Raw genomic sequence first — 27,770 nt, forward strand, 5'->3', positions numbered from 1 at the left:
TATGGCTCTCTGTGTGGTGAGTCTATGGCTCTCTGTGTGGTGAGTCTATGGCTCTTTGTGTGGTGAGTCAATGGCTCTCTGTGTGGTGAGTCAATGGCTCTCTGTGTGGTGAGTCAATGGCTCTCTGTGTGATGAGTCTATGGCTCTCTGTGTGGTGAGTCTATGGCTCTCTGTGTGGTGAGTCAATGGCTCTGTGTGATGAGTCTATGGCTCTCTGTGTGGTGAGTCTATGGGTCTCTGTGTGGTGAGTCTATGGGTCTCTGTGTGGTGAGTCTATGGCTCTCTGTGTGGTGAGTCTATGGGTTTCTGTGTGAGTCTATGGCTCTCTGTGTGATGAGTCTATGGCTCTCTGTGTGGTGAGTCAATGGCTCTCTGTGTGATGAGTCTATGGCTCTCTGTGTGGTGAGTCTATGGCTCTCTGTGTGGTGAGTCTATGGGTCTCTGTGTGGTGAGTCAATGGCTCTCTGTGTGATGAGTCTATGGCTCTCTGTGTGGTGAGTCAATGGCTCTCTGTGTGGTGAGTCTATGGGTCTCTGTGTGGTGAGTCAATGGCTCTCTGTGTGATGGGTCTATGGCTCTCTGTGTGGTGAGTCTATGGCTCTCTGTGTGGTGAGTTAATGGCTCTCTGTGTGATGAGTCTATGGCTCTCTGTGTGGTGAGTCTATGGGTCTCTGTGTGGTGAGTCTATGGCTCTCTGTGTGGTGAGTCTATGGCTCTCTGTGTGGTGAGTCTCTGGCTCTCTGTGTGGTGAGTCTATGGCTCTCTGTGTGGTGAGTCTGGGTTTCTGTGTGAGTCTATGGCTCTCTGTGTGGTGAGTCAATGGCTCTCTGTGTGGTGAGTCTATGGGTCTCTGTGTGGTGAGTCTCTGGCTCTCTGTGTGATGAGTCAATGGCTCTCTGTGTGGTGAGTCTGGGTTTCTGTGTGAGTCTATGGCTCTCTGTGTGATGAGTCAATGGCTCTCTGTGTGGTGAGTCAATGGCTCTTTGTGTGGTGAGTCTCTGGGTTTCTGTGTGAGTCTATGGCTCTCTGTGTGGTGAGTCTATGGGTTTCTGTGTGAGTCTATGGCTCTCTGTGTGGTGAGTCTATGGGTTTCTGTGTGAGTCTATGGCTCTCTGTGTGATGAGTCAATGGCTCTCTGTGTGGTGAGTCAATGGCTCTTTGTGTGGTGAGTCTCTGGGTCTCTGTGTGGTGAGTCTATGGCTCTCTGTGTGGTGAGTCTATGGCTCTCTGTGTGGTGAGTCAATGGCTCTCTGTGTGGTGAGTCTATGGCTCTCTGTGTGATGAGTCTATGGCTCTCTGTGTGATGAGTCTATGGCTCTCTGTGTGGTGAGTCTCTGGCTCTCTGTGTGGTGAGTCTATGGCTCTCTGTGTGGTGAGTCAATGGCTCTCTGTGTGGTGAGTCTCTGGGTCTCTGTGTGGTGAGTCAATGGCTCTCTGTGTGGTGAGTCAATGGCTCTCTGTGTGGTGAGTCTATGGCTCTCTGTGTGGTGAGTCAATGGCTCTCTGTGTGGTGAGTCTATGGCTCTCTGTGTGATGAGTCTATGGCTCTCTGTGTGAGGCTGTAGTCCACAGACCCACACAGTGAGCCACACAGCCGAGTGGACCAATCGCGCGACCTGCCCCGCCCCACTCGTGGAGCCCACAGAACTGAGACTGCGACCTCGACTCCACGCGGGTGGCATCGCGTGGGCCGCAGGGACTACACGAGCAACGCTGACCCCCCCATGTGACCCCTGCCCCCCCCCCCCGTCTCCCTCGTGACCTCTCCGGTGACCCCCCCACCTTCGCGTGACCCCAGGCCCTGCTGAAGAAGCACGAGGCGCTGATGTCGGACCTGGTGGCGTACGGCAGCACCATCCAGGCGCTGCGCGAGCAGGCGCAGGCGTGCCGTGTAAGCACCACACCGCTCCCACCGCAGTCGCCACGCAGCGAGACACGGCACGCACCGAGACACGGCACGCACCGAGGCACGGCACGCACCGAGGCACGGCACGCACCGAGACACGGCACGCACCGAGACACGGCACGCACCGAGACACGGCACGCACCGAGACACGGCACGCACCGAGACACGGCACGCACCGAGACACGGCACGCACCGAGACACGGCACGCACCGAGACACGGCACGCACCGAGACACGGCACGCACCGAGACACGGCACGCACCGAGACACGGCACGCACCGAGACACGGCACGCACCGAGACACGGCACGCACCGAGACACGGCACGCACCGAGACACGGCACGCACCGAGACACGGCACGCACCGAGACACGGCACGCACCGAGACACGGCACGCACCGAGACACGGCACGCACCGAGACACGGCACGCACCGAGACACGGCACGCACCGAGACACGGCACGCACCGAGACACGGCACGCACCGAGACACGGCACGCACCGAGACACGGCACGCACCGAGACACGGCACGCACCGAGACACGGCACGCAGTCGCCACGCACCGTACAACCTCACACCGCAGTCGCCACGCACCGAGACACGGCACGCACACACCGTACTTCACGCACCGCACTCTCCACGCACCGAGACACGGCACGTACACACGCCGCACTTGTCCTCGCGGCCGCTTGCAGGCTACGTAGTGGGGGGGTCCCCTTTGTCTCTGCCTGTGTGCGTGCACAGCGGGTAGCGCTACGCCGTGCTACGAACCCGGCGACCCGAGTTCGATTCCCGCTCACGGCCACCAACACCACCGGTGACGATTATCCCATCCGGTCCTGGGCCTCCTCCCCTAGGTCGACTCGGCCTCAAATGAGTACCCGGTGTAGCGGTGTGTAGTAAACACCGCCACCGGGGAGACACAGGCGGTCGGACGTGGTGCTGGCCACCCCACCCCCCTCGTGGGCCTTGCCGGCGTTCATAGGCACTGCTCGCTAACAGCACTTGCCCCAAAAGTATGTCAAGGCTATGTGTGTGGGGGGGGGGGACCTTTGTCTTGTTACGGGGAGTAAACACCGTCACCGGGGAGACAAAGGCGGCCGGGGGGGGGGGTTGGGGGTTGGCCGGCAACCACGCCCGGCAAGGCGCGCGCCGTGCCGGCCTTCGCAGCGCTTGCCCCGGCGGTCTGTCGGGGCGGCGCGGCGGGGTCGGTTGTGGCGTGGGGTTGTTGTTGACCGTCGCCTTCGTGTTGGGGAGCAGCAACAAGTGGCACCGCTAGATGACGGCACGGGCAAGGAGTTGGTGCTGGTGCTGTACGACTACCAGGAGAAGAGCCCGCGGGAGGTCACCATGAAGAAGGGCGACGTGCTCACCCTGCTCAACAGCACCAACAAGGCATGGCACACGGCACACGGCACACCGCGCACGGCGCACGGCACACGGCACCGTGTCAGGGCACCGCGCCGTCAATAACGCCGTCCCCCGTGCGGTGTGGCAGGACCGGTGGAAGATGGTGGAGGTGTGTGTGTGTGGTGGTGACGTTGTGGTGGAGATGTCGTGGTAGTGTAACGTGTGCGGTGTGGCAGGACTGGTGGAAGATGGAGGTGTGTGTGGTGGTGGTTGTAGCGTTGTGGTGGAGACGATGTAGTAGTGTAACGTGTGTGGTGTGGCAGGACTGGTGGAAGGTGGAGCTGTGTGTGTGTGGTGCTGGTCGGGTAAACGTGTGCGGTGTGACACGACCGGTGGAAGGTGTGTGTGTGCATGTGTGCGGTGGAATCGACGTTGTGGTCGTGTAACGTGTGCGGTGTGGCAGGACCGGTGGAAGGTGGTGGAGGTGTGTGTGTGGAGTGCTGGTGGTGACGTTGTGGTGGGGACGACGTGGTAGTGTAACGTGTGAGGTGTGGCAGGATTGGTGGACGCTGGAGGTGTGTGTGTGTGTGTGGTGGTGGTAACGTTGTGGTGGAGACGATGTAGTAGTGTAACGTGTGCGGTGTGGCAGGACTGGTGGAAGGTGGTGGATGTGTGTGTGTGTGGTGGTAACGTTGCGGTGGGGACGACGTGGTAGTGTAATGTGTGTGGTGTGGCAGGACTGGTGGACGCTGGAGGTGTGTGTGTGTGTGCGTGCGTGCAGTGGTGGCGACGTTGTGTGACACGGCAGGACTGGTGGAAGGTGGAGGAGGTGTGTGTGTGTGTGTGTGCGGCGGTGGTAACGTGGTGGCAACGTGTGTGGCACGGCAGGACTGGTGGAAGGTGGAGGAGGTGTGTGTGTGTGTGTGTGCGGCGGTGGTAACGTGGTGGCAACGTGTGTGGCACGGCAGGACTGGTGGAAGGTGGAGGAGGTGTGTGTGTGTGTGTGTGCGGCGGTGGTAACGTGGTGGCAACGTGTGTGGCACGGCAGGACTGGTGGAAGGTGGTGGAGGTGTGTGTGTGTGTGCGGCAGTGGTAACGTGGTGGCAACGTTGTGGCAACGTTATGGCACGGCAGGACTGGTGGAAGGTGTGTGTGTGTGGCAGTGGTAACGTGGTGGTAACGTGGTGGCAACGTGGTGGCAACGTGGTGGCAACGTGTGTGGCACGGCAGGACTGGTGGAAGGTGTGTGTGTGCGGCGGTGGTAACGAGGTGGTAACGTGGTGGTAACGTGGTGGTAACGCTGTGGCGACGTTGTGGCACGGCAGGACTGGTGGAAGGTGGAGGTGAACGACCGCCAGGGCTTCGTGCCGGCCGCCTACGTCAAGAAGCTGGACGCGTCGCAGTCGGCGTCGCGCGAGAATCTCCTGGACGAGTCGGGCAGCATCCCTGCCAGGCAGGAGCAGATCGACACCCAGTGAGTGGGGGGGGGGCGGGGGGCGGGGACACGCGTGCGGGTGGCGTAGAGGTGTGTAAGGTGTGTGTACGTGTGCGCGTGTGCGTGGATTTTTACGTAAGTGTAAGGAGTGTTTTTAAATCATTTATATTAAGCTTGCTTGCGTGCTTGCTTGCGCGCTTAGGACCATGCAAATCTTTCGGTCGTTTTTTTAACCCACTTCCCCGTGATCCAATCGAGCTGACATTTTGCACACAGACTCGTTGTGCGTGAAATTTATTTTCCTGAAAAATTTTTTCAAAATTTTTACACTGTTTATGGAATTTTTTAAAAATATGTAATTACCAATTGTTTAATGGTGGCAGACAATCATCTGACCCATAGGTGGCAGCCATCTCAAGCCAGAGGACGAGAGGACTCTAGCCGCCCGTTTCATGATGACGCAAATGTTGACTAACCACATGAAATCCCTGCCCCCACGCTGTACAGTGGAGACTATTTATAGAGCAGTTACATTGAAGCCGCCAGGTTCTTGAAAGTGGTAAAACGGGTCAACGCTAGTGCCCTCGGGAATATACGGGGCATGTCAAGAGGTGATCTTACATATAAAGGATTTATAGTGAAACACTTTGTTTTTACGGGTAAATTTTTTAATTAAATATAAGGAAAGTTGGGCGGCTAGAGTCCTCTCGTCCTCTGGCTTGAGATGGCTGCCACCTATGGGTCAGATGATTGCATGCCACCATTAAGCAATTGGTAATTACATATAATTTATTTTTTCATAAAAAGTGGAACATTTTGGAAAAAAATTTTCACGAAAATAAATTGTCACGCACAACGAGTCTGTGTGCAAAATGTCAGCTCGATTGGATCACGGAAAGTGGGTTAAAAAACGACCGAAAGATTTGCACGGTCGTAAGCGCGCAAGCAAGCAAGTGAACTTAATATAAAGGATTTAAAAAATAATTCTCACGACGTTTCGGCCACAACGCAAGCAGCCGTCCTCAGGTGAAGACCAGGTCTGTCGGGGAGACAGCGTCTGAATGAAACACCACCACACTTGGAGCGTATATTTAAGCTTAAACAGACACACCTGGTCTTCACCTGTTGACGGCTGCTTGCGTTGTGTCCGAAACGTCGTGAGAATTGTATTTTATTATGTTTTATTTTTATTATTTTATTATTTCCCTTCTACGTGACTTTACCGAAAGAACCAAGAAGATGTAAGGAGTGTGTGCGAGTGTGGTGCTGGCCACGCCACCCCCCCTCGTGTACCAGAGTGCCGGTAGCCTTCATAGGCGCTGCTTCTCGCTAACAGCACTTGCCCCAACAGTCTGTTCAGACTATACGGGGGTTCTTTGTGTGGGGAGCGGTCGGGGGGACTGGTGGTGCATAGGCCAGTCACCAGATGTCGCAAACGGGTTTTGATTCCTTACCCGTACGCTACCTGAAATGAGTGACAAACGGCGACTCACCAGTGACTCTCGGCCTACCCGTACCCGGCCGCACCAGGGTCGCAAACGGGTACCCGTACCCGGCCATCGGGTAGGGTACGGGTAATCGGATACCCGGTTGCGACCTCTGCCAGTCACCCCCATGGCACCTGCAGGGTCTGTCCCGTGACCTCTTGCCGGCGGGCGTTCAACACTTCACGCGAAGTGCACCGCGCCTGGCACAAGTGCCGCGGTGATGTCACCGCCACTTAGTGGCGAATGGCGGTTGTTGTTGTTGGGCAGCGGTGGTGCCGTCTGCCAGTCACCTCCGCTGGCACCTGGGTCTGTTCCCGTGCCCTCCTGCCAGCAGCAGCAGCAGCAGCGACAGCCTTCTGCACTTCACGTGCACCTGGCCTGGCACGGCGCCTTGGTGACGTCACCGCCACTTGGTGGCGAAGGGCGGGTGTTGGGTGTGTCGCGGCAGGGAGAGCCGAGTTCGATTCCCCGCTCGCGACCCGTAGCAGTGGCCTCCCCCAAGGTCAACTTGGCCTGAAATGTGTGCCTGGTGCGACGTGTAAAACATCGCCACTGGGGGAGACAAAGGCGGCCGGGCTGGGTGGTGGTGGTGCCCGCCAGCGGCGCCGGTCGTGGTGTGCGTCTGTGGGTGGTTGTGCCGAGTGGTGCGGTGACGGTCTGGGAGCGTGAAGGGTCAACGGCAACAGCAACAACAACAACAACAACGCGGCCTCCAGCGCGGCCTCCGCACGGCCCTGCCCTGACACTTGTCTCCCACCGCCCGGCCCATCCCACCCTCGCCCCATACCCCATACCGCATCCTCCTCCTCCTCACCTCTTCCGTGTGTCCGCGTCCTCCTCCTCCTGTGCTCTGTGTGCAATAATCCACCCACCCACCTCCTCCCTCGCCCTCGCCCGCCCGCCATGAAGCGAGTCGTTCACGGCGTACTACAGCCTGGCCGTGGACCTGGGCCCCGACGCGCCAGCCCCCCCGCTGCTCTCGGCTTCCCTGAAGTAGGAGCTGGGATCTTAACGCAGCCAATACCCACACACCTCGCCCCCCCGCCTCCCCGCCCCACCTCGGTGCAGAGTGGGATAGACTCCCGGTGCAGTGTGGGTCTCTGGTGCAGTGTGGGATAGACTCCCGGTGCAGTGTGGGTCTCTGGTGCAGTGTGGGATAGACTTCCGGTGCAGTGTGGGTCTCTGGTGCAGAGTGGGATAGACCCCGGTGCATTGTGGGTCTCTGGTGCAGAGTGGGATAGACCCCGGTGCAGTGTGGGTCTCTGGTGCAGAGTGGGATAGACCCCGGTGCAGTGTGGGTCTCTGGTGCAGAGTGGGATAGACCCCGGTGCATTGTGGGTCTCTAGTGCAGAGTGGGATAGACCCCGGTGCATTGTGGGTCTCTGGTGCAGAGTGGGATAGACCCCGGTGCATTGTGGGTCTCTGGTGCAGAGTGGGATAGACTCCCGGTGCATTGTGGGTCTCTGGTGCAGAGTGGGATAGACTCCCGGTGCATTGTGGGTCTCTGGTGCAGTGTGGGATAGACCCCGGTGCAGTGTGGGTCTCTGGTGCAGTGTGGGATAGACTCCCGGTGCAGTGTGGGTCTCTGGTGCAGAGTGGGATAGACCCCGGTGCAGTGTGGGTCTCTGGTGCAGAGTGGGATAGACCCCGGTGCATTGTGGGTCTCTAGTGCAGTGTGGGATAGACCCCGGTGCAGTGTGGGTCTCTGGTGCAGTGTGGGATAGACCCCGGTGCAGTGTGGGTCTCTGGTGCAGAGTGGGATAGACTCCCGGTGCAGTGTGGGTCTCTGGTGCAGTGTGGGATAGACCCCGGTGCAGTGTGGGTCTCTGGTGCAGTGTGGGATAGACCTTGGTGCATTGTGGGATAGACCCTGGTGCAGTGTGGGTCTCTGGTGCAGTGTGGGATAGACTCCGGTGCAGTGCGGGTCTCTGGTGCAGTGTGGGATAGACCCCGGTGCATTGTGGGTCTCTGGTGCAGTGTGGGATAGACCTTGGTGCATTGTGGGATAGACCCCGGTGCAGTGAGGGATAGACCCCGGTGCAGTGTGGGTCTCTAGTGCAGTGTGGGATAGACCCCGGTGCAGTGCGGGTCTCTGGTGCAGTGTGGGATAGACCCCGGTGCATTGTGGGTCTCTGGTGCAGTGTGGGATAGACCCCGGTGCAGTGTGGGTCTCTGGTGCAGTGTGGGATAGACCCCGGTGCATTGTGGGTCTCTAGTGCAGTGTGGGATAGACCCCGGTGCAGTGTGGGTCTCTGGTGCAGTGTGGGATAGACCTTGGTGCATTGTGGGATAGACCCCGGTGCATTGTGGGTCTCTGGTGCAGTGTGGGATAGGCCCCAGTGCAGTGCGGGTCTCTGGTGCAGTGTGGGATAGACCCCGGTGCAGTGTGGGTCTCTACTACAGTGTGGGATAGACCCCGGTGCATTGTGGGTCCTCTAGTGCAGAGTGAGATAGGCCCCAGTGCATTGTGGGTCTCTGGTGCAGTGTGAGATAGACCCCAGTGCATTGTGGGTCCTCTAGTGCAGTGTGGGATATAACCCAGTGCATTGTGGGTCTCTGGTGCAGTGTGAGATAGACCCCAGTGCATTGTGGGTCCTCTAGTGCAGTGTGGGATATAACCCAGTGCATTGTGGGTCTCTGGTGCAGTGTGGGATAGACCCCGGTGCAGTGTGGGTCTCTACTACAGTGTGGGATAGACCCCGGTGCATTGTGGGTCCTCTAGTGCAGAGTGGGATAGGCCCCAGTGCATTGTGGGTCTCTGGTGCAGTGTGGGATAGACCTTGGTGCAGTGTGGGTCTCTGGTGCAGTGTGGGATAGACCCCGGTGCATTGTGGGTCTCTGGTGCAGTGTGGGATAGACCCCGGTGCAGTGTGGGTCTCTGGTGCAGTGTGGGATAGACCCCGGTGCATTGTGGGTCTCTGGTGCAGTGTGGGATAGGCCCTGGTGCAGTGTGGGATAGACCCCGGTGCATTGTGGGTCTCTGGTGCAGTCTATGGGGGTCATCTCTTGGCAGCCCCCCTGGGAGCCTCACCACTTCCACCACATCACTCTCGACCACCCCCCCCTCTCCGCACTGTCGACCGCCTCCATGTCATCGCTCGTCCGTCGTTTGACCTCCTCCCATCATCCCACACTCGCCGAGTTGTCAACGGCCTGCTGCTGCTACTGCCGCCACCACGGCCTCTGTCCGTCTGTGCCTCGCTCTGTCTCTCTGTCTGTCTCTGTGCCTCGCTCTGTCTCTCTCTCGCTCTGTCTCGCTCTGTCTCTCTGTCTCTCTCTGTCTCTGTCTCTCTGTCTCGCTCTGTCTCGCTCTGTCTCTCTCTGTCTCTCTCTGTCTCTCTGCGAGCGCTGTTGTCTCACCCCGCGGGTACGGCCGCGCTGCCGTGCCCCCCCCCACTACCCCCCCCCCCAACACTACCCCCCCCCCCCCACTGTGTGCTCTCTAACGCTGCCCCCCCACCCACCGCACCCCCCTCGCCCGCTCTCACGCTGGACACCTGCATCAGGAGCGTTGCGAAGGAGACGGGCAGTGTCTCCCAGCGCATGCAGCAGATTCAGGACCTGTGAGTAGGCGCTGTCGCCCCCCCCCCCCCTTACTGCTGCCCCCCACTGCTACCCCCCACTGCTGCCCCTCTCGCCTGCCCCCCCCCCCACCACCACCGGGCTGCCCTCCCCTTCGTCGTCCCGCACGCACGTTGGAGGTATGGGGGACCGCATGCGTATCGGGCACGTGACGGTGATGTTAGTGGCGGTGGTGGTGACGGTGATGTTAGTGGCGGTGGCGATGGTGGTGACGGTGATGTTAGTGGCCATGGTGACGGTTGCGGTGACGGTGATGTTGGTGGCGATGGCGGTAACGGTTGCGGCGATGGCGATGCAGTGGCTCGCGATGCAAGCGTCGGTGGGTTTCCTACGCGCGCGGACGACCATTGACGACGACACGGCGCCCGAGCGAGACGTGGGACGGCTCCTGTGGCGGGAGCCGTGAGTTTCCGATTAAGTATCGTGGTGTGTGGAGCGTTTAGGAGTGTAGTGTTATTGTGTCGCGTTCGTACGCTGAACTTGTTTCGCACCGCCGCACGTGTAACCAACCGTGCCAATAGTTATCGGAGGTGCGGGGCACAAGGACAACCAACTAAAACACAACAACAATCGGCTCTAAAGAAACGCGTTTGGCAGTCGCGACGATGATATCGGAAGGGGAAGAGCGTTCCAGACGGCAATCGGTGCCTCCGGCGGTTCGCGGTGCGCCGGTGCGGATCGCCGCTGTTTCATGGTTCCGGTTCCTTCTTCGCATCGGGACGCCCCCTCCCTTCCGCCCCACCTCGCCGCCTCATCGCTGCTTGGTTGGTAGCGTGGCCCTCCCGCGCGCCGGGTGGCGCCGCCTACAACGCCGCCACCGCCCCGGTTTCACCGCCCGCATGCCCGGCCAATTTCCCCGGTGTCGTGCCGCCCCTCCCCTCGCTCGCCCGCTCGGTTGCTCCCCAATTCGTCAAGGACATTGCGGGAGAGATTTGAGGTCACCCTGGGATGATGTGCGATGGGAGGATTAATTTAATCCTGGCTGCAATGCATCTTTGGGAGAAATACATAAAATTTCGATTTAAAGCTTTCGTGACTGCAGGAATTCATCTTCTTGGTTCTTTCGGTAAAGTCACGTAGAATGTAAATAATAAAATAAAATAATAAAAATAAAACATAATAAAATAATTCTCACGACGTTTCGGCCACAACGCAAGCAGCTGTCCTCAGGTGAAGAACAGGTCTGTCGGAAAGACAGAGTCTGACTCTGTCTATTTTATTTTATTATTTCCATTCTACGTGACTTTACCGAAAGAACCAATTAGAGGAATACATTAATTGTGGGAAGTGAAATGCGCCTTTGGACGATTAATGTCATCCGAGGTGAAATGCATTGTGGGAGGATTAAATGCATGCTGGGTGCAATGCATCATGGGAGGATTAAGCTCACTGTGGAAGGTGAAATGCATTGTGGGGGGATAAGATCATCATCCTCGGTGAAATGCATTGTGGGAGGAGAAGCTTGCATTTGGCTCCTGGGTTTAAAGTTTTAAAATCGTGTTGGCGTCGGTTGACTGTGCGGTTCCGTCCCTGAGTGTACGCTGCTCCCCCCACCTCCCCCACCCCCCCCACAATGCCCCAATCCCCCCCACCACCCCCACCATGGCCCCCACCACCTCAACCACCTCCACCACCCACACCAACTGCATCGGCCCACCCACCCCCACCCACCTCCACCACCTCCACCACCTCTACCACCTCCACCACCCCCACCACCTCCACCACTCCCACCACTTCCACCACCCCCACCACCTACACCACTCCCACCATTTACACCACCTCCACCACTTCTACCACTCCCACCACCTCCACCACCTCCACCACCTCTACCACTCCCACCACCTCTACCACCACCACCTCTACCACCCCCACCACTCCCACCACCTCCACCATTCCCACCACCACCCCCACCACCTCCACCACCCCCACCACCTCCACCACTCCCACCACCTCCACCACCCCCACCACCTCCACCACTCCCACCACCTCCACCACCCCCACCACCTCCACCACCTCCACCACTCCCACCGCCCCCCCCACGCCCCCCCACCCCCCCACCGTTCCCATCACCACCACCAACACCTCCCCACCCCCACTGCCCCCCCCCACCGTTCCCATCACCCCCACCAACACCTCCCCACCCCCCCCCCACTGCCCCCCACACTGCCCACCCCCCCACCACCTACACCACCCCCACCACCTCCACCACTCCCACCACCTCCACCATCACCCCCACCAACACCTCCCCACCCCCACCCACCCCGCCCCCCCCCCCCCCCCGCCCGCCGGCCCCCCTCTCTCCCAGGTACAAGTCTCTGCAGGAGCTGGGTGACAAGCGCAAGGACATGCTGGAGAAGTGCTGCAGGCGCTTCCTGCTGTCGCGCGAGGCCAAGGAGCTGGAGGCGTGGATCAGCGAGAAGGAGGGCGCCCTGGCGGCGCACGAGACCGCCGCCGACCTCGAGCAGGTCGAGGTTCTGCAGAAGAAGTTCGACGACTTCCAGAAGGTGCGGAGGGGACCCTCGGGACTCGTCGCCCGCTACCGCCCCTCCCTCCTTCTCGTCGTCGTCGCCCGCCACCCACCCTCCCTCGTCGCCCGCCACCCTCCCTCCCTCGTCGCCCACCACACACACCATCGTCACCCACCACCCTCCTCCTCGTCGCCCGGCACCCTCCCTCCTCGCCCGCCACCCTCCCTCGTCGCCCGCCACCCTCCTCCTCGTCGCCTGTCACCCACCCTCCTCGCCCACCCTTCTTCGCCCCCTTGCTGTGCGTGTGCGCTGTGTGCACGTATGTATGTTGACCGCCTTTCACGCCGTACGTAGCCAACCGTGCTAATTGGAGTTTGCATGCGGTGCGCGCGTCTGTGTTGTGCCGTGCGAGTCTGCCGTGCATGTCTGCCGTGCTGCGTGCGCTGTGTGTCTGCCGTGCGTGTCTGCGCCGTGCGTGTCTGCCGTGCGTGTCTGCCGTGCTGCGTGTGCTGTGTCTGCCGTGCGTGTCTGCGCCGTGTGTGTCTGCCGTGCGTGTCTGCCGTGCGTGTCTGCCGTGCGTGTCTGCGCCGTGTGTGTCTGCCGTGCTGCGTGCGCTGTGTCTGCCGTGTGTGTCTGCCGTGCGTGTCTGCCGTGCGTGTCTGCGCCGTGTGTGTCTGCCGTGCTGCGTGCGCTGTGTCTGCCGTGCGTGTCTGCGCCGTGTGTGTCTGCCGTGCGTGTCTGCCGTGCTGCGTGCGCTGTGTCTGCCGTGCGTGTCTGCGCCGTGTGTGTCTGCCGTGCGTGTCTGCCGTGCGTGTCTGCTGTGCGTGTCTGCCGTGCTGCGTGCGCTGTGTCTGCCGTGCGTGTCTGCCGTGCGTGTCTGCCGTGCGTGTCTGCCGTGCTGCGTGTGCGTGCTCCGTGCGTGTGCGGGCGAGCAGGACCTGAAAGCGAACGAGTCGCGTCTGCGTGAGATCAACCGCGTGTCCGACGAGCTGGAGGCCGACGGGCTCATGTCCGACGAGGCGCCGCTTGTCCAGGCGCAGGTGCAGGTGAGGGCAGCCAAACGGGCCTCCTCCTACTCCTCTGCACACTGCCGCTGCTCACCCACTCACTCGCTCACTCTGACCCGCTCACTTACCTCTTGAGTCAACCAGTCACTCAACCAGTCACTCGCCAAGTCACTCACCCACTCACTCACGCTCGTACACACTCACTCACCTCATCCACTCACTCGCTCACTCTGACCCGCTCACTCACCTCTTGAGTCAACCAGTCACTCAACCAGTCACTCACCCACTCACTCACACACTCACCCACTAACTCGCCCACTCACCCACTCACCCGCTCACTCACCTCTTGAGTCAACCAGTCATTCAACCAGTCACTCAACCAGTCACTCACCCAGTCACTCTCCCACTCACCCACACACTCGCCCACTCACCCGCTCACTCACCTCTTGAGTCAACCAGTCACTCAACCAGTCACTCACCCACTCACGCTCGTACTCACTCGCTCACCTCATCCACTCACTCGCTCACTCTAACCCGCTCACTCACCTCTTGAGTCAACCAGTCACTCACCCAGTCACTCACCCACTCACCCACTTACTCACACACTCGCCCACTCACCCGCTCACTCACCTCTTGAATCAACCAGTCACTCAACCAGTCACTCACCCACTCATGCTCGTACTCACTCGCTCACCTCACCCACTCACCCGTTCACTCACCTCTTGAGTCAACCAGTCACTCACCCAGTCACTCACGCACTCACTCACACACACACACCCACTTGCCCACCCACCCACTCGCTCAACCATTCTCACACCCACCCACTCACGCACCAACTCACGAAACCACTCACTCACCCGCTCATTCACCTACTCACTCAACCTGTCACTCACCCAGTCACTCACCCAGTCACTCACACACTCGCCCAGTCACCCGCTCACTCGCCCATTCGCCCGCCCACCCACTCACTCACTCACTCACCCATTCTCACACCCACCCACTCACTCACGCACCAACTCACCGAACCACTCACTCACCAAACCGCCCACTCACCCAGTCACACACCCACCGCCTTCAAATGCCTGTTTTGGGCAGTGTGGTGAGTGTGAGTTGCGCCACGGTGCCTCAGAGATGTTGACTACCTCACCTGGTACACAGGAGGTCGTGGGTTCTATCCCGACCCTGACGATGCCTGCTGCTGCTGTGTATTTGGAGTTTGCGTGTCTCTCTCTCTCATCATCACGGTGGCTATGAGATGTTAACTACCTCACCTGGTATACAGGATGTCGTGGGTTCAATCCTGACCCTGACAACGCCTGCTGTATATTTGGAGTTTGCGTGTCTCTCTCTCTCTCATCATCACAGTGGCTAGGAGATGTTAACTACCTCGCCTGGTATACAGGAGGTCGTGGGTTCTATCCCGACCCTGACGATGCCTGCTGCTGCTGTATATTTTGAGTTTGCGTGTCTCTCTCTCTCATCATCACGGTGGCTATGAGATGTTAACTACCTCACCTGGTATACAGGAGGTCGTGGGTTCGATCCTGACCCTGACAACGCCTGCTGTATATTTGGAGTTTGCGTGTCTCTCTCCATCTCTCATCATCAAGGTTGCTAGGAGATGTTGACTACCTCGCCTGGTATACAGGAGGTCGTGGGTTCGATCCCGACCCTGACGATGCCTGCTGCTGCTGTGTATTTTGAGTTTGCGTGTCTTTCTCTTCCTGTAGTCGTGTGGATTTTCCCCCGGTTCCTTCTGTCGAGCTGCTAGCATTCGTGATGGCCACTGTCGCTTCTAGAAGTAACGAGCTTACACATCAGCGGCTCGGTGCGGGGTCCTTCCTCGCTGGTGAAAAAATTAACCCGTAAAAACAAAGTTTTTCACTATAAATCCTTTACATGCGTGGCGGCTAGAGTCCTCTCGTCCTCTGGCTTGAGATGGCTGCCACCTATGGGTCAGATGATTGTTTGCCACCATTAAGCAATTGGTAATTACATATAATTTTTTTTCCTAAAATGTATTGTCACGCACAACGAGTCTGTGTGCAAAATGTCAGCTCGATTGGATCACGTTGAAAAAAACGACCGAAAGATTTGCACGGTCGTAAGCGCCGCAAGCAAGCAAGCAAGTGAACTTAATATAAAGGATTTAAAAATAACAAAAATCGAGTTCTCGTTGAGAGCGTGATGACGACGTTGTGAGTCTGAGCCGTGTGTGCTGTCATTTGTGCTCCCCCCCCCTGCCCTGACCCCCTCCCCCCTGCCCTGCGTTGACCCCCCCCCTCCCCCCTGCCCTGACCCCCCCCTCCCCTGCCCTGACCCCCCCGCCCTGCCCTGACCTCTGGGTATGGGAACTCGCACAGCTGCAGGTGAGATGTCTCACAGACCTCCCCTGCACGCAGATCCCACACACGCATATACCACACGCACATACACCACGCACACATACCACACGCAGATCCCACACACGCACATACCACACGCACATACACCACGCACACATACCACACGCAGATCCCACACACGCACATACCACACGCACATACACCACGCACACATACCACACGCAGATCCCACACACGCACATACCACACGCACATACACCACGCACATATACCACAGGCAGATCCCACACACGCACATACCACACGCACATACCTGTCTCGTGTCGCCGTGTCTCTGCGTTGCCGTGTGTCTCTGCGTCGTGTCTTTGCGTCGTCTCGTCCTGTGTCTCTGCGTCGTCCTGTGTCTCTGCGTCGTGTCTTTGCGTCGTGTCTTTGCGTCGTCTTGTCCTGTGTCTCTGCGTCGTTCTGTGTCTCTGCGTCGTCTCGTCCTGTGTCTCTGCGTCGTCCTGTGTCTCTGCGTCTCTGCGTCGTCCTGTGTCTCTGCGTCGTCTCGTCCTGTGTCTCTGCGTCGTCCTGTGTCTCTGCGTCGTGTCTCTGCATCGTCCTGTGTCTCTGCGTCGTGTCTTTGCGTTGTCTTGTCCTGTGTCTCTGCGTCTTTTCGTCCTGTGTCTCTGCGTCGTGTCTCTGCGTCGTGTCTCTGCGTCGTGTCTCTGCGTCGTGTCTTTGCGTCGTCTTGTCCTGTGTCTCTGCGTTGTCTTGTCCTGTGTCTCTGCGTCTTCTCGTCCCGTGTCTCTGCGTCGTCCTGTGTCTCTGCGTCGTGTCTCTGCGTCGTGTCTCTGCGTCGTGTCTCTGCGTCGTGTCTCTGCGTCGTATCTCTGCGTCGCCGCGTCAGTCTTACGCCGTGTCTCATTCCTGCTGCACAGGAGGGGGCATCTCCCGGCTCTGTGAAGGTAACGGACGTCTCCACCCCCCCCACACACACCGCTCACTCCCCCCCCACAGTGCCCCTCCCCCTGTCTCTCCCCCCCCCACACACACTGCTCCTCCCCCTGTCACTCCCCCCCCCCCACACTGCTCCTCCCCCTGTCACTCCCCCCCCCCCGTGCCCCTGCCCCTGTCTCACCACAGCTACCCCCACCTGTCCCTCGTGTCTCACCACGCCTGTCGCCCCCCCCCCCGACCCCCCACGTCACGTGTGTCATCTTTCGTTTGGTGGAGTTGTTGGGGGGGGGGGGGTCACGTGATTATTAGCGCCCCCGGGCCGTGAGAGTGTTGCCGTGGTGACGCCCCCCCCCCCTCCGCTTGTCGTTTCAGGACGAGACCGACACCAAGATGTCTCCGTGGAAGGTGAGGCGGGTGGGGGGGGCGCGGGGGGCGGGGGGGGGGCTGATGGGCGGGCTGGCGGGCTGGCGGGCTGGCGGGCTGGCGGGCAGGCGGGCTGGCTGGCAGGCGGGCGGTTGGGTCTGCACGCGAATCGGGGTAGCGCCGATTCCGGGCGCCGGTTGCTGACGACGAATTTTTCCGTTGCAGACGGTGAAGACGGCGGTGCAGTCCGTGGCCACCTTCAACAGCATCAAGGTGAGCGTGGGTCGGTGGTGAGCGTGGGTCGGTGGTGAGCGTGGTGAGCGTGGTGAGAGTTATTGAGCGGTTGGTGAGGGCGGTGGCGAGTGTGTGCGTGGTGAGCGGGTCGGTGGTGAGCGTGGTGAGCGTGGTGAGAGTTATTGAGCGGTTGGTGAGGGCGGTGGCGAGTGTGTGCGTGGTGAGCGGCTCGGTGGTGAGGGTGGTGAGCGTGGTGAGAGTTATTGAGCGGTTGGTGAGGGCGGTGGCGAGTGTGTGCGTGGTGAACGGGTCGTTGGTGTGGGGGTCGTGAGTGTGGGTGGTGAGGGTAGTGAGTGCATGTCGAGCGGGTGGATGGTGCGTGTGGTGAGTGTGTGGTGAGTGCGTGGTGAGCGGGTGGATGGTGTGTGTGGTGAGTGTGTGGTGAGTTCGGGTGGGTGGTGCGTGTGGTGAGTGTGTGGTGAGTGCGTGGTGAGAGGGGTGGGTGGTGAAGCTGGTGAGTGCGTGGTGAGCGGGTGAGTGGTGAGTGTGGTGAGTGTGTGGTGAGTGCGTGGTGGGTGGTGCGTGTGGTGAGTGTGTGATTAGTGCGTGGTGGGTGGTGCGTGTGGTGAGTGGGTGGGTGAGTGTGTGGTGAGTGCGGTTGGGTGGTGTGTGTGGTGAGTGTGTGGTGAGTGCAGGTGGGTGGTGTGTGTGGTGAGTGTGTGGTGAGTGCGTGGTGAGTGGGGTGGGTGGTGCGTGTGGTGTGTGTCGCGTGTCACGTGGTGCGTGTCACGTGGGTAATGAGTGTGGTGAGTGTGTGGTGAGTGTGGGTGGGTGAGTGTGTGGTGAGTGGGGTGTGTGGTGCGTGTGGTGAGTGTGTGGTGAGTGCGGGTGGGTGGTGCGTGTGGTGAGTGCGTGGTGAGTGCGGTGGGTGGTACGTGTGGTGAGTGTGTGGTGAGTGCGTGGTGAGTGGGGTGGGTGGTGAGTGCGTGGTGAGTGCGTGGTGAGTGCGTGGTGAGTGTGTGGTGAGTGTGTGGTGAGTGTGTGGTGAGTTCGTGGTGAGTGGGGTGGGTGGTGAAGCTGGTGAGTGTGTGGTGAGTGCGTGGTGAGTGGGGTGGGTGGTGCGTGTGGTGAGTGTGTGGTGAGTGCGTGTGGTGAGTGCGTGGTGAGTTTGGTGGGTGGTGCGTGTGGTGAGTGTGTGAGTTCGTGGTGAGCGGGGTGGGTGGTGAAGCTGGTGAGTGTGTGGTGAGTGTGTGGTGTGTGCGTGGTGAGTTTGGTGGGTGGTGCGTGTGGTGAGTGTGTGAGTTCGTGGTGAGCGGGGTGGGTGGTGAAGCTGGTGAGTGTGTGGTGAGTGCGTGGTGAGTGCGTGGTGAGCGGGGTGGGTGGTGAAGCTGGTGAGTGTGTGGTGAGTGCGTGTGGTGAGTGCGTGGTGAGTGCGTGGTGAGCGGGGTGGGTGGTGAAGCTGGTGAGTGTGTGGTGAGTGCGTGGTGAGTGTGTGGTGAGTGCGTGGTGAGCGGGGTGGGTGGTGAAGCTGGTGAGTGCGTGGTGAGTGCGTGGTGAGTGTGTGGTGAGTGCGTGGTGAGTTCGTGGTGAGCGGGGTGGGTGGTGAAGCTGGTGAGTGTGTGGTGAGTGCGTGTGGTGAGTGCGTGGTGAGTGCGTGGTGAGCGGGGTGGGTGGTGAAGCTGGTGAGTGTGTGGTGAGTGCGTGGTGAGTGTGTGGTGAGTGCGTGGTGAGCGGGGTGGGTGGTGAAGCTGGTGAGTGCGTGGTGAGTGCGTGGTGAGTGTGTGGTGAGTGCGTGGTGAGTGCGTGGTGAGCGGGGTGGGTGGTGAAGCTGGTGAGTGTGTGGTGAGTGCGTGTGGTGAGTGTGTGGTGAGTGCGTGGTGAGCGGGGTGGGTGGTGAAGCTGGTGAGTGCGTGGTGAGTGCGTGGTGAGCGGGGTGGGTGGTGAAGCTGGTGAGTGCGTGGTGAGCGGGGTGGGTGGTGAAGCTGGTGAGTGCGTGGTGAGTTCGTGGTGAGCGGGGTGGGTGGTGAAGCTGGTGAGTGTGTGGTGAGTGCGTGGTGAGTGCGTGGTGAGCGGGGTGGGTGGTGAAGCTGGTGAGTGTGTGGTGAGCAGGAGCTGAACGACCGCTGGAAGGCGCTGCAGGACCTCGCTGAGGAACGGTCCCAGAGCCTGGGCAGCGCTCACGAAGTGCAGCGCTTCCACCGGTACCCTCACCACACTCGCCCACTCACTCACTCGCCCACTCACTCACTCGCTCGCTGACTCACTCGCTCACTGAGCCTCCTACTCGCCCGCTCGCTCACCCACCTAGTTACCCACCCGCGGACCCACTTACTCACCCGCCCACCCACTTCCCAACTCACTCACCCACAAACTCACCGACCCACTCACCCACTCACTCACCTGTTCGCCCACTCACCCACCCAACCACTGACTCGCTCAATCACCCACTCACTCAACTGCCCACCCACCTTGCCCACCCACTCGCCCGTCCGCCCACTCACCCACTCACTCATCCACTTGCTGGCCCACTCACTCACCTGCCCACTCACTCACCCGCCCACTCACCCGCCCACTCACCCGCCCACTCACCCGCCCACTCACCCGCCCACTCACCTGCCCACTCACCCGCCCACTCACCCACTCACTCACCCACTCACTCATCCACTTGCTGGCCCACTCGCTCACCCGCCCACTCACCCACTGACCCACCCACTCACTCACCCACCCACTGACCCACTCACTCACTCGCCCACTCACTCGTCCACCCAACCACTGACTCGCTCAATCACCCACTCACTCAACTGCCCACCCACCTTACCCACCCACTCGCCCGTCCGCCCACTCACCCACTCACTCATCCACTTGCTGGCCCACTCACTCACCCACTGACCCACCCACCCACTCACCCACTCACTCACCCACTGACCCACCCACTAACTCGCCCGCCCACCCACTCACCCACCCACTCGCCCACCCCCCCCGCTCACCCACTGACCCACCCACTAACTCGCCCGCTCGCCCGCCCAGGGACGCGGACGAGACGATGGAGTGGATCGAGGAGAAGAACCAGGCGCTCAACACGGACAACTTTGGGCACGACCTGGCGAGCGTGCAGGCGCTGCAGCGCAAGCACGAGGGCTTCGAGCGCGACCTCGCCGCCCTCGGCGACAAGGTCAGGGCCCAGCGGCGGCAGCAGGGGTGTACTGTCCCGTGTGTGTGTGCGCGTGTGTGTGTGTGTGTGTCCCCGTGTGTGCGTGTGTGTGTGTCTGTGTGTGCGTGTGTGTGTGTCCGTGTGTGCGTGCGTGTGTGTGCGTGTGTGTGTGTCCGTGTGTGCGTGCGACACTTCACGTGGCCTCAAGGTGCACTTGGCCTGGCACAAGCGTCGTGGTGACGTCACCGCCACTTAGTGGCGAATGGCGGTTGTTGTTGTTGTGTGCGCGTGTGCGCGCACGTGTGTGTATGCGTGTGTGTGCGTTTGTGTGTGCACGTGTGTGTAGCGGTTAGCGCTACGCTACGCTTAGGAACCCGGCGGTCCGAGTTGGATTCCCGCTCACGGTCAACACCGGTGACGATTATCTGAACCGGTCCTGGGCCTCCCCAAGGTCGACTCAGCCTCAAATGAGTATCTGGTGCGGTGTGTAGTGAACATCGCCACTGGGGAGACAAAGGCGGTCGGGCGTGGTGCTGGCCACCCACCCCCTCGTGTGTCACAGTGCCGGTAGCCTTCATAGGTGCTGCTGCTACTCACTAACAGCACTTGCCCCACCTGTCTGTTCAGGCTATCCGGGGGGTGGAGTGTGCGTGGGATCTTTGTCTTTGTGCGAGCACGACGCGTCCAAAAACGACACGCGGCCGCCGTGACCTCGCAATGCGAATGACGGAGGCGTGACCCCCGACCCCCGCCCCCCCCCCCCCCGTGCCTCACCCCCCCTTGCCCTCGCCCTCGCCCAGGTGAACTCCCTGGACGAGACGGCGGATCGGCTGACCCAGAGTCACCCCGAGTCGGCGGGCGACTTGCAGGAGAAGCGGACGGAGCTGAACCAGGCGTGGGGCGCGCTGGTCAAGCGCGCCGACCAGCGCAAGGGACGGCTCAACGACTCGCACGACCTGCAGCGCTTCCTCTCCGACTTCCGGTGCCCAGCCCCCCCCCATGTGTCTCCCCCCCCGTGTCTCCCCCCCGTGTCTCCCACCCGTGTCTCCTCTGTGTGTCTCTGTGTGACCCCCGTGTCTGTCTCCCGTGTCTCCCCCATATCTCCCCCCCCCCAACGTCTCCCCCATGTCTTCCACCCGTGTCTCCCTGTGTGACCCCCGTGCCTGTCCTCCGTGTCTCCCCCATATCTCCCCCTCCCCCCCCATGTCTCCCACCCGTGTCTCCCACCCGTGTCTCCTCTGTGTGTCTCTGTGTGACCCCCGTGTCTGTCTCCCGTGTCTCCCCCATATCTCCCTCCCCCATGTCTCCCCCCCCCCCCATGTGTTCCCGATGTCTCCCCCCCCGTGTCTCCCCCCCGTGTCTCCACCCCGTGTCACCACCCCGTGTCTCCCACCCGTGTCTCCTCTGTGTGTCCCTGTGTGACCCCCGTGTCTGTCCCCCGTGTCTCCCCCATATCTCCCGTGTCTCCCCCCCCCCCCCATGTGTTCCCGATGTCTCTCCCCCGTGTCTCCACCCCGTGTCACCACCCTGTGTCTCCCCCCTCGTGGCTCCCACGTGTGTGTCTCCCCCCTGTGTCTCCCCCCTGTGTCTCCCCCTTGTGTCTTCCACGTGTGTCTTCCACTTGTGCCCCCCCGTGTCTCCCCCGTGCCACCCGTGTCCCGGTGACCTCGGTGACTCTTCATGTCCCCTGTGACCTCCGTGTCTCCCCCGTGACCCAGAGTCTCTACTCCCCCGTGACCCCCCACGTCCCGGTGACCCCCGTGACCCCCGCGTGTCTCCCCCGTGACCCCCCACGTCCCGGTGACCCCGCGTGTCTCCCCCGTGACCCCCCACGTCCCGGTGACCCCCGTGACCCCCGCGTGTCTCCCCCGTGACCCCCCACGTCCCGGTGACCCCCGCGTGTCTCCCCCGTGACCCCCCACGTCCCGGTAACCCCCGTGACCCCCGTGACCCCCGCGTGTCTCCCCCGTGACCGCCCACGTCCCGGTGTCCCCCCGTGACCCCCGTGACCCCCCGCGTGACCCCTGTTGTCCGCCGTGCGGCAGGGACCTGATGTCGTGGATGAACGGGATCCGGGGTCTCGTGTCGTCCGAGGAGCTCGCTAAGGACGTGACGGGGGCCGAGGCTCTGCTGGAGCGCCACCAGGTGGGCACACGCAGACACACGCACACACGTGTACACACGCAGACACACGCACACACGTGCACACACACACACACACGTGTACACACGCAGACACACACACACGTGTACACACGCAGACACACACACACGTATACACATGCACACACACACACACGTGTAGACACACCACGTGTACACACACCACGTGTACACGTGTACACACGCACACACGTGCACACACGCACACACACCACGTGGAAACACGCACACACACACACGTGTAGACACATCACGTGTACACACACACGTGGACACACGCACACAGACGTGGGCACACACACACGTAGACACATCACGTGTACACACGCGCACACACCACGTGTACACACACCACGTGTACACGTGTACACACGCACACACGTGGACACACGCACACACACCACATGGAAACACGCACACATGTGCACACGTGTACACACGTGCACACACACCACGTGGAAACACGCACACATGTGCACACGTGTACACACGCACACACACACCACGTGTAAACACGCACACATGTGCACACGTGTACACACGCGCACACACACCACGTGTAAACACGCACACATGTGCACACGTGTACACACGCACACACACACCACGTGGACACACGCACACATGTGCACACGTGTACACACGCACACACACCACGTGGACACACGCACACGTGTACACACACGTGGACACACGTGTACACACGCACACGTGTAGACACGCACACACAACGTGTGCACACGTGTACACACGCACACGTGTGCACACACCATCTACACACACCGCATACACACCTACACCACGTGTCCACACACACACACACACGCCGCACACGCCCGAACCGGGCCCCGATTATCTCGCTTCACCGTGACCCCGCGACCCCCCCCCCACCTCCCCCCCCGCCCCTCCCCCGCGACAGGAGCACCGCACGGAGATGGACGCCCGCACCGGCACCTTCCAGGCGTTTGAGCAGTTTGGGCAGCAGCTGCTGGACCGCAACCACTACGCTAGCGCGGAGGTGCGGGACAAGCTGGCGGGCCTGGACGGGGAGCGCTCGGGCCTCGAGAAGGCCTGGGCCACGCGGCGCATGATGCTCGACCAGTGCCTGGAGCTGCAGGTAACCTCGCTCGCTCACCACGGCGCTCACCACGGCGCTCACCGCACGGCGCTCACCACGGCGCTCACCACGGCGCTCACCGCACGGCGCTCACCACGGCGCTCACCGCACGGCGCTCACCACGGCGCTCACCGCACGGCCGGCGCTCGCCACACTCCACCGTCGGTCGGTCTGTGTGCTGCATTTTCGGGTAGCGGTGCGTCGGCCGGTCATGTAAGTCGGTCAACCCATGGCGCCTGCTGGGTCTGTCCTGTGAACTCCTGCACCTAGCCTGGTACAGTGGGGGGCACAGGTGGTGCATCGGCCAGTCATCTCAGTCGGTCAACCCATGGCGCCTGCTGGGTCTGTCCTGTGAACTCCTGCACCTAGCCTGGTACAGTGGGGGCCACAGGTGGTGCATCGGCCGGTCATGTTAGTCGGTCAACCCATGGCGCCTGCTGGGTCTGTCACGTGACCTCCTGCACCTAGCCTGGCACAGTAGGGGGTACAGCTGGTGGTGCATTTACCGGTCATCTCAGTCAGTCAACCTATGGCACCTGCTGAGTCTGTCCCGTGACCTCCTGCACCTAGCCTGGCACAGTAGGGGGGGTACAGCTGGTGGTGCATCTACCGGTCATCTCAGTCGGTCAACCCATGGCACCTGCTGGGTCTGTCCCGTGACCTCCTGCACCTAGCCTGGCACAGTAGGGAGCACAGGCGGTCCATCTAACAGTCATCTCAGTCGGTCAACCCATGGTGTCTGTGTTCGCTTAATAGCACTTGCCCCGACAGCCCGTTGAAGGCTATACGGGTAGGGATCTTTAACCTTTGTGGCCGTCGTACTGCGTACTAACCCGCCCGTCCCCCCCCCCCCCCCCAGCTGTTCAACCGAGACTGCGAGCAGGCCGAGGGCTGGATGGCGTCGCGCGAAGCCTTCCTCGCCGTGGACGACAAGGGCGACTCGCTGGACAGCGTCGAGGCGCTCATCAAGAAGCACGAGGACTTCGACAAGGCCATCAACGTGCAGGTGGGCGGACAAACCTCTCACGGGGGCGGCGCTCGTCTTGGAGCAGGGGTCGGGGAACCTTTTTGCCTGGGAGAGCCATAAAAGCCAAATATTTCTAAATATATTTAATTGAGAAGCCATGTAGTTTTTTTGACGTATAATAAATTAAATACGTCTTGCTTTTAATGCGACTTCTGGTGCTGCGTGGTTTTGCTTGATGGCCTTGTGGTCTGGTTCGTACGACGTGGGTGAGGTTGAGCTTCGTTGCGGTGCGCGCGACCCGCGAAATTGATCTTCAAAACTAATTTCTGTTTACTTTAGAATGACACGGTATTATTAAGCAATATCACAAGTATTTAAAAATCGGTTCCAAACTGATTTTTTTTTTCTTTTTTCAACTCAAAATTGTCCGGGGGAGCCGTATGCCGTCACTGGAAGAGCCATGTACGGCTCGCGAGCCACAGGTTCCCGACCGCTGTCTTAGAGAGACTGGAGTGGAGAGGGGTGGTGGTTTCTCGTACGCTGTGTGGCATTGTCTACGGTGTCTTTTGAATCGGCTTCGCGGATGTCTGTGGGCGGTTGCGGCGGTTAACGCTACGGTCGCGCTACGAACCCGGCGACCCCGGGTTCGATTCCCGCTCACGGCCAACGCCGGTGACGATGATCTGAACCGGTCCTGGGCCTCTCCCCTAGGTCGACTCGGCCTCAAATGAGTACCTGGTGCGGTGTGTAGTAAACATCGTCACTGGGGAGACAAAGGCGGCCGGGCGTGGTGTTGGCCACCCACCGCCTCGTGTGCCACAGTGCCTTCATAGGTGCTCGCTAACTGCACTTGCCCCTACAGTCTGTTAAGGCTACATGGGGGATCTTTGTCTTTGTTCGTGCGTTTGTGTGTCCACGTGTGTGTGTTCACGTGTGGGTGTTCACATGTGTGTGTTTACGTGTGTGTTCACGTGTGTGTGTTCACGTGTGTATTTTCACGTGTGTGTGTTCACGTGTGTGTGTTGACGTGTGTGTGTTCACGTGTGTGTGTTCACGTGTGTGTGTTCACGTGTGTATTTTCACGTGTGTGTGTTCACGTGTGTGTGTTCACGTGTGTATTTTCACGTGTGTGTGTTCACGTGTGTGTGTTCACGTGTGTGTGTTCACGTGTGTGTGTTCACGTGTGGGTGTTCACGTGTGTGTGTTCACGTGTGTGTTCACGTGTGTGTGTTCACGTGTGTATTTTCACGTGTGTGTGTTCACGTGTGTGTGTTCACGTGTGTGTTCACGTGTGTATTTTCACGTGTGTGTGTTCACGTGTGTGTTCACGTGTGTGTGTTCACGTGTGTGTGTTCACGTGTGTGTGTTCACGTGTGTGTTCACGTGTGTATTTTCACGTGTGTGTGTTCACGTGTGTGTGTTCACGTGTGTGTTCACGTGTGTATTTTCACGTGTGTGTGTTCACGTGTGTGTTCACGTGTGTGTGTTCACGTGTGTGTGTTCACGTGTGTGTGTTGACGTGTGTGTGTTCACGTGTGTATTTTCACGTGTGTGTGTTCACGTGTGTGTTCACGTGTGTGTGTTCACGTGTGTGTGTTCACGTGTGTGTTCACGTGTGTATTTTCACGTGTGTGTGTTCACCGTGTGTGTTCACGTGTGTGTGTTCACGTGTGTGTGTTCACGTGTGTGTGTTGACGTGTGTGTGTTCACGTGTGTATTTTCACGTGTGTGTGTTCACGTGTGTGTTCACGTGTGGGTGTTCACGTGTGTGTGTTCACGTGTGTGTTCACGTGTGTGTGTTCACGTGTGTATTTTCACGTGTGTGTGTTCACGTGTGTGTGTTCACGTGTGTGTTCACGTGTGTATTTTCACGTGTGTGTGTTCACGTGTGTGTGTTCACGTGTGTGTTCACGTGTGTATTTTCACGTGTGTGTGTTCACGTGTGTGTGTTCACGTGTGTGTTCACGTGTGTATTTTCACGTGTGTGTGTTCACGTGTGTGTTCACGTGTGTGTGTTCACGTGTGTGTGTTCACGTGTGTGTGTTGACGTGTGTGTGTTCACGTGTGTGTTCACGTGTGTGTGTTCACGTGTGGGTGTTCACGTGTGTGTGTTCACGTGTGTGTTCACGTGTGTGTGTTCACGTGTGTGTGTTCACGTGTGTGTGTTGACGTGTGTGTGTTCACGTGTGTGTTTTCACGTGTGTGTTCACGTGTGTGTTCACGTGTGTGTGTTCACGTGTGTGTGTTCACGTGTGTGTTCACGTGTGTATTTTCACGTGTGTGTGTTCACGTGTGTGTTCACGTGTGTGTGTTCACGTGTGTGTGTTCACGTGTGTGTGTTGACGTGTGTGTGTTCACGTGTGTATTTTCACGTGTGTGTGTTCACGTGTGTGTTCACGTGTGTGTGTTTCACGTGTGTGTTCACGTGTGTATTTTCACGTGTGTGTGTTCACGTGTGTGTGTTCACGTGTGTGTGTTCACGTGTGTGTGTTCACGTGTGTGTTCACGTGTGTGTGTTCACGTGTGTGTTCACGTGTGTATTTTCACGTGTGTGTGTTCACGTGTGTGTGTTCACGTGTGTGTGTTCACGTGTGTATTTTCACGTGTGTGTGTTCACGTGTGTGTGTTCACGTGTGTGTGTTCACGTGTGTGTGTTCACGTGTGTGTGTTGGCGTGTGTGTGTCCGCGTGCGTCGACGCAGGAGGAGAAGATCGCCGCGCTGCAGTCGTTTGCCGATGAGCTCATCTCGTCGGATCACTACGCCAAGGGCGAGATCGGACACCGGCGTGACGAGGTGCTCGACAGGTGAGTGGGGGGGTGCGTCCGTGTGCGTGTGTGTGTGTGCGTCAGCGCGTGTGTGTGTGTGTGCGTCAGCGCGTGTGTGTGCGTCAGCGCGTGTGCGTCAGCGCGTGTGTGTGTGTCAGCGCGTGTGCGTCAGCGCGTGTGCGTGTGTGTGCGTGCGCGTGCGTCAGCGTGTGTGTGTGTGTGCGTGCGTGCACGTGTGTGTGTGTGTGTGTGTGTGCGTGCGTGCGTGTGTGTGTGTGTGTCGGTCATTTCGGTTGTACCCAATGGAACCTGGGTCCGTCCCGTCACTTCCTGGCAGCAGCGCGGGAGCCCTTAACGACTTCACAGTGACGTCACCGCCATTCGGTGGCGAAAAGCGTCAGTTGTTCTTGGCGTCCGCGTGTGTCCGTGTCCGCGTGTGTCCGTGTCCGCGTGTGTCCGTGCCCACTTTTGCCGGTGCCCACATTTGGC

The 27,770-nt window shown here is 59.7% G+C and overlaps 1 protein-coding gene across 1 annotated transcript in view; it reads left to right on the plus strand.

Annotated features, from left to right (window-relative positions):
- Nucleotides 1-27,770, plus strand: part of SPTAN1 (spectrin alpha, non-erythrocytic 1) — a 110,134-nt gene that overhangs the window by 39,075 nt on the left and 43,289 nt on the right. Inside the window, 16 exon segments of the mRNA XM_078882923.1 lie at nt 1,799-1,891; nt 3,165-3,299; nt 4,580-4,728; nt 9,683-9,739; nt 12,064-12,262; nt 13,162-13,272; nt 16,502-16,528; nt 16,893-16,925; nt 17,109-17,156; nt 19,227-19,318; nt 20,145-20,289; nt 21,069-21,250; nt 22,314-22,413; nt 23,351-23,548; nt 24,408-24,554; nt 27,217-27,320. Of these exon segments, the coding sequence (XP_078739049.1) occupies nt 1,799-1,891; nt 3,165-3,299; nt 4,580-4,728; nt 9,683-9,739; nt 12,064-12,262; nt 13,162-13,272; nt 16,502-16,528; nt 16,893-16,925; nt 17,109-17,156; nt 19,227-19,318; nt 20,145-20,289; nt 21,069-21,250; nt 22,314-22,413; nt 23,351-23,548; nt 24,408-24,554; nt 27,217-27,320 (1,820 nt within the window).

The sequence above is a fragment of the Lampetra fluviatilis genome, chromosome 68 (assembly GCF_964198595.1).
Source record: "Lampetra fluviatilis chromosome 68, kcLamFluv1.1, whole genome shotgun sequence".
Taxonomy (NCBI): Eukaryota; Metazoa; Chordata; class Hyperoartia; order Petromyzontiformes; family Petromyzontidae; genus Lampetra; species Lampetra fluviatilis.